The following is a 19,256-nucleotide window of genomic DNA, read 5'->3' on the forward strand; positions in this document are numbered from 1 at the left end:
TCTGGGACGGTTGGTGAGAACACTAACGTTTTATTGCTTAAAATAGGGCCCAATTTAGAATAATGTTGAAGACGCGGTGTCGGCGTCTGTCCAGGCCGCTGGTCCCAAGTCGTCTCGTCTCCTTTTTAAACCCTCGTGCCGGGGGTTATCTCGCCGTGGCGTGAAGTGGTGCAACCGCGAGGCCATACGTCAGTTAGATGAGGCAGCAGTATTCGCAGTGCTATGGTCATATGGCCAGGATATTATTTAATGTTGCGCAATGGATGTGGCGCGGAACTTGCGTAAGCGTGCGGCAACATCCGCCGACGACGCAGCACTGGAGCCGGGTAAGGTAACCCGAAGCTCTCAGTGGCCGCTCGGTCGAGCGGAGAAACGTTCTCTCGGGAGCCACTGTTTCCTGTTTCGGTGCGTGCGTATGTGACCACAGTACTCCCTCCCCAGAGAGTATGCGAACGTTTAGATACTTCCGTTATCCGAGCCTATGCTTTCGTCTCGCCGCGAGAGTGCGAGTGAGGCGTGTAGCAGGTGTCGGAGGAGACGCGATGCCCAAGCGCTGTGGCCAGTGCACCTAGTGGCCAGACCGTATCTGGATCTTTGATTGCTGCGGGTCCGGGGCGATGATCTGTGGGTGGTCTGGTAAAATAAAAAGAGAGAAGGTCGGCGCGAACGTACCTGAGCACCGTACATCAAAGACCCATTTCTCGGGGAACCTGGTCGTCAGCGCACAGCTTTTGCAGCGGCGAGGACCCGAAACACACTCGTTCGCTCGGGAGAAGTGTGTTTTGGCGTCTCGCCGCAGCGGGGCGCCAGTCACGTGGCCCTCCTCTCATTCGTTGTCTGCCGCTCCACCTTTCCCGTTTCGGCGGCCGTTTCTCGTCGCGATCTGCCAGGCTATGCCAGTATATAGAAGGGTATGGTTCTGCAGTCGAGCTTTCGCTCCACGTGCTCCAAGCTGAGGCACATACGCTAATCCACTCGTATTTAGGGCGCGCTGGTCCCGTGGCACGAACCCAACTCACGGCGTGGTGTCAGGTGACACTGGGACGTCACAGGCGGTTACAAGACGTTACAGTGTCACCTGAGATCAAGTGATGTCATGTGTGACACCGCGGTGTTATGCGACGCTTGGACGTCAACTTACCTGGTCAGGTTACGCTGTTACATCATGGTGTCGCTCGACATGGTGGTTTAAAGTTACGTGATCGCTATAGCCGACGATGTGACGTCCTTTGCGTGGTGGTGTCACGTAACATCCTAACGTCACGTAACCACGTAATTCATAGTGGCAACAACCACGTGACCATACGTCTCATAGGTACGGGACGCCCGTGTTATCGTATTTTCGTTGCAACTCAATGTGATTCTCTAGACTTCGAAACTAAAGGCCTTTAACAAAACTGGTCGTGGGATGGAGTCATCTAAAGTAACTTAGATTGCTTCGCTCCTTGTAAGTATCGTGTTCCTGGCGATTGCGCGTCAGCCTTTTAAAGGGAAGGTAGAAACATTCTTCGGCAAAAGAGGGTATGAGATGAATTCTAAAGAATTTTTTATTCCGTGAATTTGGATATTACGGTCGTTTTCTTCGCAGACTTAGCTAAACGCGAGAATGCACGAAAAACCTCCGATCAATCGTTACGTCATGCTAGGATCTTTCGGCAGCCAAGCGCGTGTCGCTCGTATCGGCAGCGCGTGCCAATATCAAGTTTTCCGGGTATAATCCTCCGCATTGACACAAACTTTACTAGATTACCTAAGTTGTGGAACTCCCGCGGAGGGGGGCACCTCCCCGGTTGAGCAGCGATCTAGATTTTCGTTTCATAATTCTGTGTTCTGCAGAGCAGAGCAGGAACACCATGTAGATGATGTGCTTCGAAAAATACCATACGGTTCAAATGAGATGCGAACAGTTACGTAACTTCGAGCCCACCACCGGCTCAGCTTCAAGGCTAGCGTTGTGCTTGGCGTCGTTCAAACACATCGAAGTAGGACGCACAACCTCGCAGCGCCCTACTCCGATGTGTCTGAACCTCGCCAAGAACAACGCCATGTGTGAGGCTGCGCCGGTGGTGGGCTCGAAGTTCCGTCACTGTTCGCATTTCATTTGAACCGGATGGTACGTGTTCCATAGAACACACTGCAGTCAGGCACGTAGCCAGGGGGAAGCATGGGGCCCGCCCCCCCCCCCCCCGGAAATCTTCCATTTTGCTGGGACTTCCTCTCCCCCCTCGCCCTCATACAGCATTTTGTCATGGGCGGGCCCCCCCCCCCCCCCCCCCAAACCAAAATCCTGGCTACGTGCCTGACTGCAGTTATCCACCCTGGCGCGTCGAACGGCGGGAGGCAAGCAGTGGGGGCAAGAGGGGAAGGGGGGGGGGGGGGCGGTACCGCTCGTGCAAGCAGCGTCAATGAGCAGTTCCTTAACTGACTGATACCCCATTGACACGGTTAACATAAAGGTACCTTTAACATAGGTCCCTTTGCTATCGGCGAATCAGCCCGTGCTCTTGGGTCGCGAGCACACGCCACGACCGGAAGATCGTTAATTGACTGGCCGCGGAGAATAAAGATCCCTTAGCTAAAGGTACCTTGACGGTTGTGTGAATGGGGTATTACACCAGTCGGGACGCCTTTTTCTGACCTTTTTTGAAAATAACAAAAGTGCGCGTGCATAGCTTTGGAAGGCGCTGTAGATGCGCGAGAGCGGAGATTCCAGAAACTCTGGATATGACTGGTATTTTCTGGTACTTTGAAAACGATTTTCTGCAGCCTCTGTGCACCATATTAAAAATAATCTCGATATTCGTGACCCTTGAGGCCAAATGAAGACGATTTAAGTGTTTTTTCTCAAATACAGAACCGCATCAGTTTCTCTTCAACACGAAATGTGCTCAAGGGCTGAATTTAATGCTAAAAGCGTTAAAAGAGAAACCGTTGCACAAAGGCCAAGGAAACAAAAAGCATACATAGCCGCCCATAGCATAAAACGCATAAGCATAAAAACCACATAGAAGGCATTCTTAGTCACCATTCATCGTAATTAGTGAGATTTACTAAGCGGCATAGTGGGAATCGAACCACAGATCGTACGATTCGCAGTCCGTCGCCTTTGCTTAGTGCAACGAAGGGTCGAACGAGAGTGCAAGCAGCGCAAACAGCTAGACTAATGGTGAATTCCACTCGTAGATCTGGAGCGCTTTCCAAAATCCGCGAGGGAGGCAAAATTCCGCTCCGTGGTACCCGCTCCGAATCGACGAGGGGAAAATAAATTTGCGTTTTTGGAGCGACCTCCCCCACACCCCTCCCCACCCCTTCTCCCTCCGCCGTACAAAATGGCCGCTGCTCGAACTTGACCAGCCCACCAACGCCTCAGCCGGCTGATCTTTCTGACGACCAGTGACAAATGTCACTGCTTAGCTGCAGAAAGAACACGCGACACAGGCCGGGCGAAATTATACGTACCACGGTGCCCATGTCACAAATAACGAAGATGTCCGCGTTCGGCACCGTCACATACCTTTCGGCCGCCTCGAAGCGGCGGGACACGGACAGCGATTGCCAGCGGTGGAGTTCAGATTTGTAGTACGACTTTAATAAACCCAGACGTAACAAACCATCACTTTCGTAGTCGTTGCCTAACTTGCTTTATTTCACTTGCTTTATTTCACGGGAAAACGCCGACGGAATGCAGTGTAAAAAGGTAAACAATCACTGGCTGCAGAATGAATAGGCCTAACCTTGCGTCTGCCTCCGGCTTTTCTGTCGGTTTTTTTTTTTTTTTTCTCGTTTTTCCTTTTACGATCACAGATGTCAGCGCTTACGATTTGCCACACTCCACATTCCCGGCTTTTTATCCCTGATCTACGCGAGGTAGAAGCGTTCGAGCCGTCACAATCCAGAGTAAACAACCGACGCACCCGAACAGAACCAACTCCACGACCCGGCTGTGGCCCGACCGGCCCGCCGATCTCTCCAACCTCGCCGCGCATGCGCACCGCGGATTTAGACGGAAATCACGTGGGCCGCTCTGTCAACTTCCGGAGAGGTCTGTGAGATCCCCCAGAGCAAGTTCGGCAGAGTTTGGGGCGCTCCGTGGAGCGGGCGCTGCCAGAGATCTACGAGCGGAAGATGACCAACTCGAGCCAGATCTGCGAGCGGAATATGCGCGCTCCAAATGGAGCGCTTTTGGAGCGCTCGAGATCTGCGAGCGGAATTCACCATAAGTGTAGCTCACGGGAGCCTGCAGGCGACTATCGGTGTATGCAGCTGGCCCCCGAATTTCGCTTCTTTATTATGCAGCTGGCTCCCGAATAAGGAAGTGTAGCACAGATGGGCTTACAGAAGACAGCTTTGCAAACTGTTAAGTACTCCAAATATCCAGTGTGCAAGATGTGACTTGTTCGAGTCATTTTCTAGCAACTCTTGAAGCAGCCAAAAATTCATTGCGGAGCAGAAAGAATAACGTTTGGAGCACGAGCATATACTTACTGAGAATACTGTAACATTCGAGTGTTTGAAAGTCGAACCAAAAGACAATGCCTTCTCTGCTTTCTCGCTCCTGTGCGAGGAACTATACGTGGATGCGCTGAGAAATACCAGACACGTCAAGCGGAACGTTGTAACAAAGCCTTTTTTTACGGCACACTGCAACAGTCAGTTTTGAAACACGCGTTGATTGTTGAGTACTTGTTAATGCTTGTTTTAGCTATGAAATCAAAAGCAAGCAATTTTATATCACTGAAATAACGTAAAAACTTTATAATTTTGAGTACCCAATAGAGTGTTTTGTCTAAGTTCTGAAATTGCGATCAAAGTGTGCAATTTTTGATTAAATTAAAAAGCTATAGAGAGCATTTTGGATGAAGGAATTTGGGAAGATGTAAAATTAAGATGTGGTCGATGAACATACACTTTCCTAAAAATAATTACTGAACCCTTTAAATTCATTTGCAAGTTTTCATTTGGTCAATTATAAAACTTATAGAGCTTTAGTTAAAACATGATCGAATGTGCCTTCGAACAGTTGGAGGCCAAAAGGGGCTAACTAGACGAATTTTTTTTTTAATTATCATTTAAGCCTGCGGTTCAGCATAGCTACACCTCGTCGAGGTCATTTAGAAGCGTTTTCGCCATTATCTAGTAACCGTTCTTGCCTTAAATATTTAATTTTAGAACAAAACGCCACGCGTGAGGCACGCGACTTGTCAGGAAATCGCAGTCAACCATATTTGTGATTGACTGCGATTTTTTTTTTCTTTTAATTTTGTTTAAAGAAGTAATTTTATATCAGCGTTCATCTTCCATTTTTATGTATTTTTAATATTTTATTTTTGAATGCCCGACGCGTTCCATTTTACCCTTACATTCCGGAGTTGTACTTTGTCACTCGGCATGTCGCTGCACTGCAGCGATGCTCACTCTAAAAAAAAACAAAAAAACGTGCGTTTACTTTCCCGCACAACACTGGGAGAGCCAATCAGTGCAACTTACGGAGGCAGCTCAGCGAGTGACGATGCCGAAACATATGTTTAGACCAAAAAACGCAGTCTGAGTTGTGACATTCAGCAATGCTTAGTGTCACAACTCAGACTGCGTTTTTTGGTCTAAACAGATGTTTCGGCGTCGTCATTCCCTAAGCTGCCTCCGTAAGTTGCGCTGATTGGCTCTCCGAGTGTTGTGCGGTAAAGTAGGCGCATGGGCTTTTCTTTTTTTTGCAGTGCGAGCTACGCAGAATATTAATGGGTACTTCACAAATGTGGCTTCGCCGCAGCGCTGCAGAGTGCGGTGTGAAGCGCACTCAATGGAGCTAGCGCACCCGCGCGAGAGCAGGCCACAAACAGGAGAACTACTGCGGAACTTCCGAGTTCCGAGTGCTGTCTGTGTTGAATAAAAAAAATATTACTTCGGACAACACGTTACTGAAAACAATAATCGATATTAATAAAAAAAATTGTATGGCATACTGTTAGGCAATTGTGTTGGTTACTTTAAACGTTCTCGCAACGCACACGTTTAGCGATCCTCTGAGCCTGCGTTCCCAAGGTATGGGGAATGACGGGCTGCGGCCGGTCACGTGTCAATTTTTCTAGCTACATTCATGAAGGAAACTAAATTTATGTGTGGGTCACGTGACGTCAATTTTCCGATAAATCTAGCGGGGAAACGGTAGGTCACGTTACGTCGTGTCACGTGACGTCAGTGTTTCCGCGAAATATGCGGTGAAACTGAATTCGCTCTGAGGTCACGTGAAGTCAATTTTCCCGCTAGATCTAACGGGTGAAACTGAATTTTTGTATAGGTCGCGTGATACGAAGTCGTGTGACATCAGTTTTCCCCCTAAACCTAGCGGGGAAACTGAATTGGTGTTGAGGTCATGCGACGTCAATTTTCCCTCTAAATCTAGCGAGGAAACGGAAGTCATCTGATGTCACAGGTCACGGCTTCACGAATGGCATGCTCGTGTTATTAGTATCGTACACACTTCCGCTTTGTGGGGACCGTTGGCCGCCCTGCCCTGATGGCCGCCATAAAAGTCACTGAACGCTTGGCCACCTTGCCGAGAGCCCGTCCTAGTGAGCCTCCCTCTTCGCTCTCTCCCGGGGGACATTTCACGTCCCCAGCTCATCTGGGAACACCTGTTTGTTTTGAGTGATGACGACGCTCGCTAGGGAAGTTGGTTTTTGCGCGTTCCCGACTTGGTGAACAAGGGCACTCCTCCCGCGGAAGCGACAGGAGACGGACTTGTCGTGAGGGTGGTCCTTCGCTCACTCTGAACTGCGCTCTCGTGATGGTGTCGACAAGGCGAGCCTTTCCACCTGATTTTTTCGACACGGGGATTAGGGGACAGTCTGCCTTGGCGCTTCAATAAACACCGCTAGACCAAGTTCTGTTGTGGTGCGGGCTCCCTTTTGGAGAAGAAATCATGGGTGGGGCTGACGTTTGACCCCGCCCGTACCGGTGTTCTCGAGAGAAAGTGGCAAGGTGTGAAAGTAGGTTTGGCGTCTCCTGCTTAGATACTGCAGCTGAACTCCTTTGGTTACTACCATTACTGGCAATTCCAGAGTATTTAAAGGGGCTCTGCACCAATATTGGGTAGGAATGTTTCTCACTTTAGACAAAATTACCGGCAATAGTGGGACCAAAATATACTCGCACGCAACGCCACTGACGAAGAAGTTTTTTTTGTCGCTGCCTAAATTCAGGAATAAAAGCGGACGTTCTTGTTTTTTAGCCTCTCTTTTCCAAATCTTGACGAGGAAGTTGTGGGATCCCATTGTTGGCGTCGTCCACAACGCAATTCCCAAGATCTTGTTATCAAGCTTCGCGATCCCCGTTGTGACGGTATTTAAATGCAGATAACGCGGCGTACACCGGCAGCAAGCACTACTTGAGCACTCGATTTGGGCTCGTGGCAATCGATGCCTCGGCGTACATTCAGCTAGTATAGTTCGTGCCCAATCGCCGCAATGACGGGAACATTCGAACCTTACCAAGTTTGGAACTCGGCGCGTGTGCTTTGCCAAACCCAGCGCGTGGCTATAATAAACGTTCGCGGCAAATATCATCGCCTCCAGATCACGTGTCCACATGTTCTTCTGGCTTTGAGGGTGTTGAACGCCCATCATGATCGCACAATTCGTTCTATCGGCAATTGGTCACGCATCGATGATAAGACGCTCGGGATTATGTGCGCCCTGCGTTCCTCGAGCTGTCCGTTACTTTACGCACCTTTACTGCCACCAGCAAGCCGCCAATTTAAACCGCCTACACGGGATGAAAGAGCCGAGCGTCTGAACCAAGCATCTTGGAATGTCATCGTACACTGCGACCTTACTTTACCCGTCACTGTGTTATTTCGCACACCGCTGCAATGGAAGGTCTTAGTTCCACGTTACGACGTGTTTCCGACTAATTTAATTTCCGAACTTTGTAATGATGCCCAGATGTTGGCCTATAGTTCAGGGGCGTGGCTTATTGTGCCCACTTTTCGTGAATGGCCCTTTGGCAATCTTATCGGCTAATGCTGTAGTCTCATTGGCTGCGGCGCGAGAAGAAGATGGCTCCTCACATCCTGCTTCTTTTTTAATCTGTCACTGATTATAGAACCTCGGAGTCGTTATATTGCAATATTTGTGTTCCTAATGTCGCGTGGCTTCTTTGGCCTGATGTTTATTCTCTGTTTAGCGCAGTGTTTTATCATAAAGCAAAGTTTTGCTATAACGTGGGACTGTAACGATATCTGGTGAACAAAACATCTTTTTTCCGATATCGCGGTAGACGTACTCTCGACGGACGAGGATTTCGAACACCTTTATATTTGAAGCTTTCGAAGCATTCACGAATGAAGGCCTTCGTACTTGAAGGCCTCGAAGTAAAGGACTTCAGGTATGGAGGCCCTCATACGTGAAGCACAACCCGCGGCTCAAGCTGACTTGCCAATCGCACGAGTGGAAACAGGGCTGATTTGAGTTAAAATGCCAGCCTGAAGAGGTCCTTTTCCGGAGGCTTAAGCATTCGGCAGTTACTTGAATACGAAACAACTCACGCACATTTTGAAAAAAAGTTGTGGAATATGTAGATGAAAAACGGATGTCGGCACATTTTGTTAGGAACGTAGTGGAGGGGGAAGAAAGCGGTGAAGACTGAGGTCATGCGACGTTCATGCCCTAAGCTTGGGCAGACGCTCGGAAGCCAACTATTGATCAGAAAGGAATGTCCTATATATATTAGATGCAGTAAATATTCTTATTTCAGAATCCGTAACCAGCCTCTTAGGGCTGGTTACAAATTGAACAGTGAATAGGATGTATGTCATAGAAAATTTACAATGAGATTGAAGAAACAAATATAATGCGTGATGCATTGAGCTATGCTCTTATACAATTGACAAAAGTGTAAGCGAGGAAAGATAAGATTACACAGTAAAGGCACAACCATAATCGTGCAGCAAGTAGTACTGAAATGAGAATCTAATAAATAACGAAATATAAAATAAACGCGAACAAGAAACTCAATGTATATCTTCTTAGGATTAAAATGGAAGGAGTATTTCTTGCACTCGGTAGGATATAATCATTGGGCCCTTGATAGTTCACACTGTGCAGTTACTCAGTCAGGCCTTATTGCAACATCCGTGCTGAGCACTATCACATATGTTGGCTGGTTGTAATTGGGCAGACAAAGCAGATCTAACTGTGTCCTGATGGCGCCTTCATAAGCCAGGTTGCAGTTCTAAATCTGCATTCACACGGTGCGTTTTGCTTGCAAATTCCCAGTTGCGACGTCGCTCGTGCGGCCAAACAATCGTGGGGGAAGCTGCGGCGATCAGCGTCGCAGCAGCAAAATTGCGAGGAAATTCCACCACATGGAATCAGGCTTAACTGCCTCTAATGTTTTGTTGATTAGTTTCCTTGGTCCCTACTCCACTCGCTACAGGAGATGCAGCCGGAGAAATGCTTCGTGCGCGAACGGCCGACGATGGGAGTCCCAAAGGCTCTGCCAAGCAGATAATCATAGAACGGACGGATCTTAATAGTATTGCGCGTATTATGTGCGAAAAGACACAATCTATTGATTGTAATGTCAGTGTCGGGCATAGATGAATAGGCTTCTTTACAAGGTCACGCTTACCTGGTTGGTTCATCGGAAAACACTGCAATATAGGGAAACTCTATAAAACCATCAACTCGTGCAACAAAACTGTCTAAGGGCGTGCACGTATAGTTGCGTTGATAATCGCAGCACAGTTCATGATGTAGAACGTACTTCACACACCTACCAGGTCAGAAGCGTATAGCGCGCCCCAACTGTGCAGCCTTTTCCTTTCAACATTGCTTGCGCGCCAAAGGCCGCTAAGTAAACTTGTCGCGATCATCCAGCGCCCAGCTGGGTGTCCCTCTGGCTATGGTGCCTGGAGCGCGTCTCCGACCGGCGTGCCTACCACGTCTTCAAAAGTGATCTCTCGATTTCCCCGCATGACGTCATGAAAGTGTCATGCTGTTGCCTGCCGCGAGCTGGCTACGGCTGACGCCGTTCTGCTGCGGGTCAATCTGCTGTCAGTTTACGGAAACCAAAGCAGACGCGAGATGGGACGCTGCGACGTCAGTTACCCTGGCGCCCTTTTTCGCGAACATTTCTACGCCCAACCGCCAGGGTCGCGACATCCGAGAACACGACACGCCGCCTCCTCGGGCGGAATTTATCGCCACTTCGGTACCACTTTTGATGCTCAACGCACCACTAAACGCACCTGTCGAAAACGCGTTCCAGGCAACGCGGAGTGCAAGTTCGTCTGCTTCTTGCACAGGGGCTGTGAATATGTCAGAACGCCGAGCTCTTAATGGCTGATAAAAAAGAAAAATGAGATCGGCCTCAAAGCATCTAGCATTGAGGCCTGCCAACTACCCGTCCAATCAAATCCAATCAGAACACGGCGTCGTTCCGACGTCACCGCAGCCCCTGCGCAAGAAACAGACGATTTGATCTCCGAATCCCATCACCTAGAAGAGATAAGGCCTACGCATGACGTCATCAAACTGGAGGCAAGGTGGCGCAAGCTAGGTGGCACTGGGGAAATGCATTGGTTGTGACGTTTGGTAAAAAAAGCTCGGGCCTTGTATCCTAAACGTTATTGTTCCAGGCACCGTACTCCGGCGGTGTCCGGCGGTGCTAACGGGGTGAACGCGGTCTCTTCGGCAGCACCCGGCGAGCTGGGCCTGGTCCCGGAGTGGCAAGCGGTGCACTTCCGCTTCTCGGAGAGCGTGCAGAACCTGCACGTGGCCAAGGCCCACCTGTGGGTCTTTGTGTCCTCCAACCAGTCCTTATCCGGGGCCGCCTGGGTCACGCTGTACCAGGTCGCCAGGGACGCCGTCCGGGGACCCCATCTGGTCAAGGTGAGCAGGGAGCTGAGCTCGAGGCTTGTCTCCGCCCACGCGTGCATGCAACGGCTTGGATTAAGCCACCGTCACCCTGCTGGTGCAAAAGACATTCGCTGCAGGCCTGATGACAGAAGTATATGCGGAAACGCGTCAAGTATGTTCGAAACATGTTATGCACGTGTTTACTTCGAACATGTCCGCAGACCATGTTTGTATGACCAATGAGACGGGATCCTCATGGAAAGAAGAAAGCCGCCTCGGACAGGGTCGGCAAATTTTGTACACCCGCAATATTAGTCGGAGAGCATTTTATGGTTATGCGCGTCTTTTAGACGCTCTTGGTCATTCACCGCTTTCGGATAGACGGTCACCGACAGCTTACCGAATGTTTACGCTTCCTTCTTCATCCACTTTCTCGCCAGGCCGTGATCTCTTTGTATAAGGAGAGATAAAGAAAGAGGTGCTCCGCGTGGTCGCCGCGCCCCGCCTTCGTGGTACGCCATCTGGCGTTCCCGTTTACGCAATGTGCTCAACCGTAGCCTCCTCTATACTCGCAAAGCCTTGCACTTCGGCAACGGAGTCATAGAATTGAGTGGCCGGTCGCAGATTTGGAGCGCGAGGATCTGGTAGCACAGAGCACCCAACGGCCGTTTCTCGAGGAACCTGGACGTCAGGCGGGGACCCGAAACACACTTGTTCGCTTGGGAGTAGTGTGTTTCGACGTCTCGCCGCAGCGGGGCGCAAGTCACGTGGCTCTCCCCTCATCCGTTGTCTGCCCCTCCATCTACTTGACTTCGGCGGCCGCGTACCGTGGCGATCTGCCAGACTTTGTCCGTACATACGAGGTTATGGCTCAACTCCCCCGTAACTATGCGGGCAGAAATTGAGGAAGAAGAGGAAAACGGAGACAGAGCGCGGGGACGCACGAACGCCGAGCTGCCTTTATCTCTACAGCAGTCGTCGCACGCATTAAAGAATCCGGAACGCCGGCGTCCGGCGTCCGCGTTCGAACGCGTCCCTCGAGTGCAGCTCCCTTCGTTTCTGCCCGAATGGTCACCGACAGCGGAAAACCGCAGGGCGTATCTTACTATTTTCAAGGTTCGTGATTGGTTGTTCGGCCTTCTTATCGTCCGATGCCGCCACCTGATTGGCTGTGGAGAGATAATGAAATGCGCGGGACTCGCCTCGCACTTCTTAAGCTGTCAATCATCAAGTAAAATCTCATTCCATATCTCCCAACAATACAGGTCTACGATATTATTTTTTTTTATCTCGTTATACTTAAAGCCTGGCCCTCCGTGGATACGCCTGCAGCCTATGTACGACGAGCGAAATAAATAACCCTGACGTCCTTCACTGGTATTAAAAGTGTTTCACTCACGACTACTAGTTAGTACTTGTTAATCCTACCTTTCACCTCGCATACCTGCGCCCCTCCTAAGACCTGCCAGCTGTTCTAGGGCTTAGTAAAACATGAACGTGAGCTCTTACAAAATGACCTACATGGTCCCATCCGTGACACAATGGGGGTATGCCCTGATTTTAATTCTTTCTTTCTTTCTTTATTGGTTTTCCATTTCATACAGAATGGAGGAGGCCGAGGAAAAAAGCTACAAACGCAGCTTGTGGGGCCCTCGGCCCCCTTTAAATGATGGCAGCATTGGACTCACAAAACACTCACACACAGTAACAAAACACTTCCTGGTTGCAATTTAACATGATTAGGTCGGAAAAGGAACACAAAACAATTCTAGGAAATAGCTCGTTTTCATCTCAGGCAGTTCTAAGGGCACCGGTATCAGAAAATGAACACAAAAGATATCTCAGTTCAGAAGGGGTTATAGAGAATATATCGGTGCCAGCCTCCTCAAATGAATTTAGTAGTCGAGGCAAAGTATTCCTAAGCATTTGGTCACCATAATTTGTCCGAGAACGAGGAACTATCCATGGTTCTGGAGTTCGTGTTTTATGCGAAGGTTGCCTTTTTTCTAAGTTTCCTATTTCTAAGAGTGTAGAGGTATTTTTCCTAAGGCTATAATAAAAATCTCGCATAAGCCTCCTTCGGTATATGTCATGAACTTTTGGAATGTTATATTTCTTGAAAAGGTAATCAGTATGTTCGGTGTATGAGACATTGGCAATAACGCGTATCATTCTCTTTTGCATTAAGTGTAATTTATGGAGGTTAGATTCTGTTGTTGTGCCCCATACAAGATGGCAATAGTTAATATGAGATACAAATAGCGTATTTTAGATTAATAAATTAACTGATTCCGGAAGAATATACCTATTTCGATTCACTATACCAGCTATTTGACTAAGTTTGACTAGTACAAAGTTAACATGCTCGTCCCATTGCATGTTACTGGAGAAGTACGTGCCAAGCACTTTTATAGTGTCCAAAACTTCGATGTTTGTGTGATTAAACGCTATGTTATGATGCAATGAGATAGGCGTTCCTCTTGTATAGAAGAAAACGGCTTTAGTCTTATTAGAATTAACTTTTAAACGGTTCTGTTTTGACCAAGAGCTTAATTTACGTAGAACATCATTTGCCATATTGGTTATCTCGGCGTAGGAGCTCGACGATAGAAATATGCTAGTATCGTCCGCATAGATTATAAACTTCGCCTGTTGACATATATGTACGATATCATTGACGTATAAGTTAAAAAGCAACGGGCCAAGAATGCTACCCTGAGGCACACCAGAGATTATTTCTTTGCTTTTAGATGTTAAGCCATTCAGAAAAACGAATTGTCGCCAACGTACCCCGAGATAATTCTTACAGCGGCTTATTAAAACCATGTTCAACTACACCCAGTTCGGCTGATTGGTACCTTGGTCCAGTTCTCCGTCTTCACAGTCAGCCCATGGCGAATTGCCGTATTCGACGAGATATCCTACCACTTGTTCGTGTATGGACGGGCTTTGGACGAGTTAGTGTGGTTCGATCCGGGGAGACAGACCGCGCTGTTTTTATTTTTCACAGAGGGTGCTCCTTTCTTCAGGGAGCACAAACCTTATCTTTTCATTTTCTTTTTTCTCATCGGTTCTGGGACATTTTTTTACGTATTCCCCCGACGTTGGAAAATCCGTGCTATGTTTTCTTCAACGGTAAGCAAGCAGAAGCGCCGACTTTTTTTTTTTTTTTCGTCATCGAAAGCAGACATCGATGAAACACCGAATCACTTCGTAAAATTCCTCTCAAGAAAACACTTGAAAATACGAGAAAAAAAATAAACACAGAAAACGCAGAACTTTAAACGTAACTTCCGTAAATATGCCTTTCTTTCTCTTATTTTTTTCAAAAGTCCTCCCCATTGCTTGTCCGCCATGGCTTGATCATGCACTCTGATCATGTATTGGACAACTGGGTTGAGTCAGCGTTCGACGTCCACTCGGCTCGGCTTTTAATGAAAACGAGTGTTGCGTCAGTGTTCGGCAACCACTCGGATCCAATCCCACGCTTCGTGCCAAAGAAATGGCGACCATCATTGTTGCTTGATGAGATTATTTTTTTGAAAAGGGTCTACGCGGAGCCCAAGTTAGGCTGGGTTGTGGTGACGTGAGAACGCAGAGCTCTGATTGGCTCTGATTGAAGGATAGGGGGTAGACCTGAAAGCAAGCTGCCTTGAGGTCTACCCGCTATCCTTCAACCAGAGCCAATCAGAGCTCTGCGTTCTGATGACATCACAACCCCTGCAAAAGAAGCAGACGAACTTTCCCTCGGCATTACTTCTGTTACCACAAAGAGCTCCTCGCAGTCCACCGCCACGAAGAACTCAGGGAGCTAATGCACCCTCGGAAGAAGCCATGGAAACTTCTTAATAAAGCATACACCTCACGCACTCCACTCTCGAATAAAATTGAACTCGTCTCAATCGTGCTTGGGATAAACCCGGGGAACACACCACGAGTGTGTTATGCGTGCAAGCCATCCCGAACTACCCAGAGTCCCTCCTAACTGAGCGTAAGAAATCGTTACCTACGCATAGAATGCGTGCACGACACAAGCTGCGCTTTTCGGGTTTATCTAGATCGTTAAAAGACAAGTCGAGTGAACGCTTGGTTCGCAGCTTTGGAGGTGAGCTTTTCTCCTCCGTCTAGAGGCTTGGCGAATCATCAGTCCGGCTAAAGTATGGCCCCGGAACGGATTATTCGGCAGTGCTTGTGCCAGGAAACAAAACCTTCTCTCCACAAAAATGGGCTGACGGTGGGCTCGCGAGACAACCTAAGTGATAGGTCCATTACACGAACTTAGACATAGGACTTCAGATGAATCTCTTTTTTGTTTCTTTTTCTACCGGATAAGGGAGGCAAGGAAACAAATTCTTGCTGCCCGATTGGGCCCCTACCTTCGTATACAGTTCAAAGCAACAAAAAAATTCTACAGAAATGAGAAGTCACGCAGTTTCAGATCAAGCCACGCAAAAACAGCACAAAACTAAAAACAATATTTCCCTAAAAACTATACAATAGAATCTGAAAAGCCGCAGACAAACTGCTCATTCATTGTACACACACTTCTCCCGAGCGAACAAGCGCGTTTCGGGTCCTCGCCGCTGCAAAAGCTGTGCGCTGACGTCCAGGTTCTTTGAAAAATGGCTCTCTGATGCTCTGTGCTGCCAGATCCTCGCGCTCCCAATCTGCGACCGGCCACTCTATGGCTCCGTCGTCGAACTGCCAGGCTCTGGGAGTATAGAGGAAACCAGGGGTTTCCCCAGGAATAGAAATCAGGGGGGGTGTCTAAATTTTTTGGGGGGGTTAAAGGGGGGGAGCATTGCGAATATAGGAGTCGTTGTGAATTAAGGGGGTGCCTTCGGAAAAACGAGGGGGGGTCCTAACCCCCCCTAGGGGGGGTCTAGGGAAATCCCTGGAGGAAACTGTGGTAAAGCGAAAGGCGCTGTGAACACGCACCCACCTGATTGGCCTGGCGCAGGTGCGGACGAAAGAGGAGAAGGGCAACCTGCGCCGCGGCTTCTGGCTCCAGCTCGAGGCCAAGAAGCTGGTGTCGCACTGGTTCCGGCACCCCGCCGACAACCTGGGCCTCGTGGTGCACGCGTACGACGCCCAGGGACGCAAGCTGCTCGCCGTCACAGACCCGCCGCCCGGGAGAGACTCGCTGGTGAGTGACACCCTCCTTCGAGCTAACGACGGTGCCTGGAGTGCCTCAGATCAAAACAGATACCTCGAGAGGTATCTATCTGAAGGCACATGAGGTCCCATGAAACGCGAAACGGCACTTTTTGCCCGGAATATTTGTACTCCAGAAGCTCTCCCACTGTTCGCTTCGTTGCATCTACACATGGAGAAACCGTTAGCGCGAAAAAGGAGGTCCGGTGGCCGAGTAAGCATGCACCACAGGTAGGAGAACTTGGGTAATAAAGGTATAAGAAAGTAGCTCAGAGCACTTGGAGTGACAGCTCGCGCCGCAGAACCCACAAGTCCCGGGATCGACCCCTGTCCCTGCCCGTTACAATCCGTATGTGCATCGTACTGGCGTGCGGCCGTGTATCTATACTGCGCGGTGCACGTCGAAGAACTAAAAGCTCTCTAATACCGAACGTTTCATTTGTTTTGTTTTGCCTCTTAAGGATACCCCCCGCGCGTTTCTCTGTATTTTTTTCTCCAATACCTCTCCGGCATTACCTGCATTAAATAAAACAAGTATTTATTTACTTGCCTTCTGGCCAAAGACAAACACAATAACATTAAAATAAGAGTCTACGCACAGCGATCTGGTGATAAATCATCACACTGAAAAACCCTGAGGTGCAGGACGCAAAGAGAAGAAAAAAATTTAAGGTTGTCCCCTTCTTCAATCGTCGTCTCCGATTTTTTTTTTTTTAATGTGTGTAACATTAATTAGCTCGCCTGTTTACTTACTCTTTCTTCGATGTCTGTTTCAGCGCATTGTTCCTTTAAATATGACACTTATGCGTATTTTATGGCAATAGCTGCTATGGGCTCTTCCCTTCACTCGCGATGATGTAGGGCGTCTGTTGTCAATATACCCCAATGCTTGAAAATAAAAATCGAAAAAAAAACTCACAGCAGTTTACTCAGGATTCTAATTCGAGACCCCTGATTGTGAAGCGAGCGCGCTACTTTTGAGCCACGCCCTCTGGAACCTAATAAACCGCATGTGTCGAGGACAGCTGCGCATTCAGTTTCGCACAGCGTCCGCTAGATGGCCGCAGTTGTGGTGACGGCGCGCAGCGCCCCGGCCTTGAGTCTCACGCTGCGTTCGTTAAAGGGCTTTTATGCGTATAAAATGAATGAGTGTGTCACTTTACAAGCAGACATTGGCGAAGGCTCCGCACGTAATACGGTGCTCCCACCGGGAAGAAATCTGATACTTCGCCCAGCGGACCGCACGTCACGTGATGCTGACGTCACGCCTTTCTGCGGCGGCGCGGTGACTGCCTGAATCAGCCGCTCCTACCCGAAGGAAATATGGCATGCAACACGTCAATGAATAGAGAATGCAAGGCTGAACAGAACTAAGAAGTTCAGATTCTTCAACTGACGATGATATTGCGTGTAGTTTTAAAAATATCACAAGTCAAACTTTGATTTCGGGCGTCAATACGGCAAAACCAAAAATATGTGCTAGAGAGGGATGGCAACACTGGTATCAGTTGTACGGTCGCGACGTGAAGTCACGGTAGTGCTGCGGCACGCGTCGCCCAGTGTTGCCGGAGTAAAAGCTAACCCGCTTGCTACGTGCTAAAGATTAGCTGGTCATATCTTTAAAATCGGTATTAGTGGAGTGCGCGGTTTCACTTTGACGTAATATTTCGCGTGTGTTCTTATTTCTATTAAAGCGATACCAGTCATTTATTTTAGTTTTGTTTTCGACCGGAGTTATGGTGTACTTATGGCCTCCCAACGGCAGAAATGGCTACAGTGGCGCGTGTTGAGGATCTCACGTCACCGCGGCTGCCGCAGCTGTGGCCTCACGGAGCGCATGGCACAAGTCTGCTAACCCTGATTCTGTTGTAAAACACAAAATATTGGACGGAATTTTGCTACAGAACACGCCAAGAAAGAAGAAGCGATGGACATTTTTAACGTGGAAAGGTCTCCAGCTTGAGAAAAACAGCAAAATTCACAAAACAACTAAACAGGGTCTTTTTCACAATATTGGCGAACTGCTTCTTGTCGCAATCACCGCTTTTCGTAGGCTCCTTCAGCATATCTGAGCACCATTTAAAAGCACTCTGATTAAATGTGTCGATACAATGATCCCAATCGTCTAAGGATGGTTTTGTTATGCAGCGCCAAATTCAATATTTCAATAGAATGCCAGAAAACTGAAAACACGTTTTTTTGTTTTCAAATATTCGCCAGTTTATTTAAAAGTATAGTTTTCTGATAGTTTTCGTATGTGAATCTAAGCTCCGAGATTATTTGCGACTCTCAGAGCACGAAATATTTCACTCCGCAAGTACATCTGGCCCTTCAAGAGTAATGGTTGCGGTGCAGAAAGAACTCACATGTGCGTCTTAGGGCGTTCTATCAGCACCCCGTTAATGAATTCCTTGCGTAACCGTCCAAAAAGTAAAGTGTAAGGTTTCTGTAATCGCAGCGTACATACCACATAGTTCCAGGTTTGCCCGGCTCAACACATAATGACCAGGAATCAGCACGCGAGGAAGACGCCCTGGCTGACCTCATATTATTCCATCAATGTTGAAGGCACCTTCGGTGCCCTGGCGTTCCAGAATGCCTGTGGTGTTTCTCAAAGTAGTTTCCTAGAGTTGCTCATAGTTCACCTTAAATCCACGTTTACTGCCTGAGACAGCATTCTTCAGCAAAAATAAGGCGTCTGTATCAGATCATGCTTAGCGCCATTCATTAGCGACATTTAACCTGCGCGCCACGATAGCCTGCTTCAGGATCGCCTAAAGTATTCCAAAATGGTCGAACTGTTTCATTATGTGGAAGATTTTCTGCTCGTCTTGGATTGAGATAACTGCTTTCTTGAACATTCTGTTTCCACTGTCCTAACAACATTCAAGACCTGTGTAGCGCCACTATAAATCACTCATGGGCTTCCCTGTGGAGGCTCGTTCAGCCTCTTAAACTGCCGACGCCTTTTATAAGGTGATCACGTCTGTTGGGCTAATGAACCTAAGGGGAAAAGGCCACTCCTTCATTTCTAATTGGCACTCTCAGAATTATTTAGGAAGAGCATAATCAATCTATGCTTTAAAAATGCCTTGACAAAATCTCGCCTGAAGTCGATTACAAGCACTTTCGAAGGCCTGACTTCCAGGATTGTTTCAGCAATGTACTACGTATCCCTATTAGCTTTCCCGGCTGAAAACATTCTGAAAACTATAAAGCGAGGTGTTGGCATTGACAGACAGTTAA

At 48.3% G+C, this 19,256-nt stretch overlaps 1 protein-coding gene across 1 annotated transcript in view; it reads left to right on the top strand.

Annotated features, from left to right (window-relative positions):
- LOC8053807 (growth/differentiation factor 8) overlaps positions 1–19,256 on the top strand; it is a 213,972-nt gene that overhangs the window by 157,253 nt on the left and 37,463 nt on the right. Inside the window, exons 2-3 of the mRNA XM_029973456.3 lie at positions 10,696–10,889; positions 15,817–16,002. Of these exons, the coding sequence (XP_029829316.1) occupies positions 10,696–10,889; positions 15,817–16,002 (380 nt within the window). The remainder of the gene's footprint in view (positions 1–10,695; positions 10,890–15,816; positions 16,003–19,256) is intronic.

This window comes from Ixodes scapularis, unplaced genomic scaffold (genome assembly GCF_016920785.2).
Source record: "Ixodes scapularis isolate PalLabHiFi unplaced genomic scaffold, ASM1692078v2 PGA_scaffold44__24_contigs__length_19508400, whole genome shotgun sequence".
Taxonomy (NCBI): Eukaryota; Metazoa; Arthropoda; class Arachnida; order Ixodida; family Ixodidae; genus Ixodes; species Ixodes scapularis.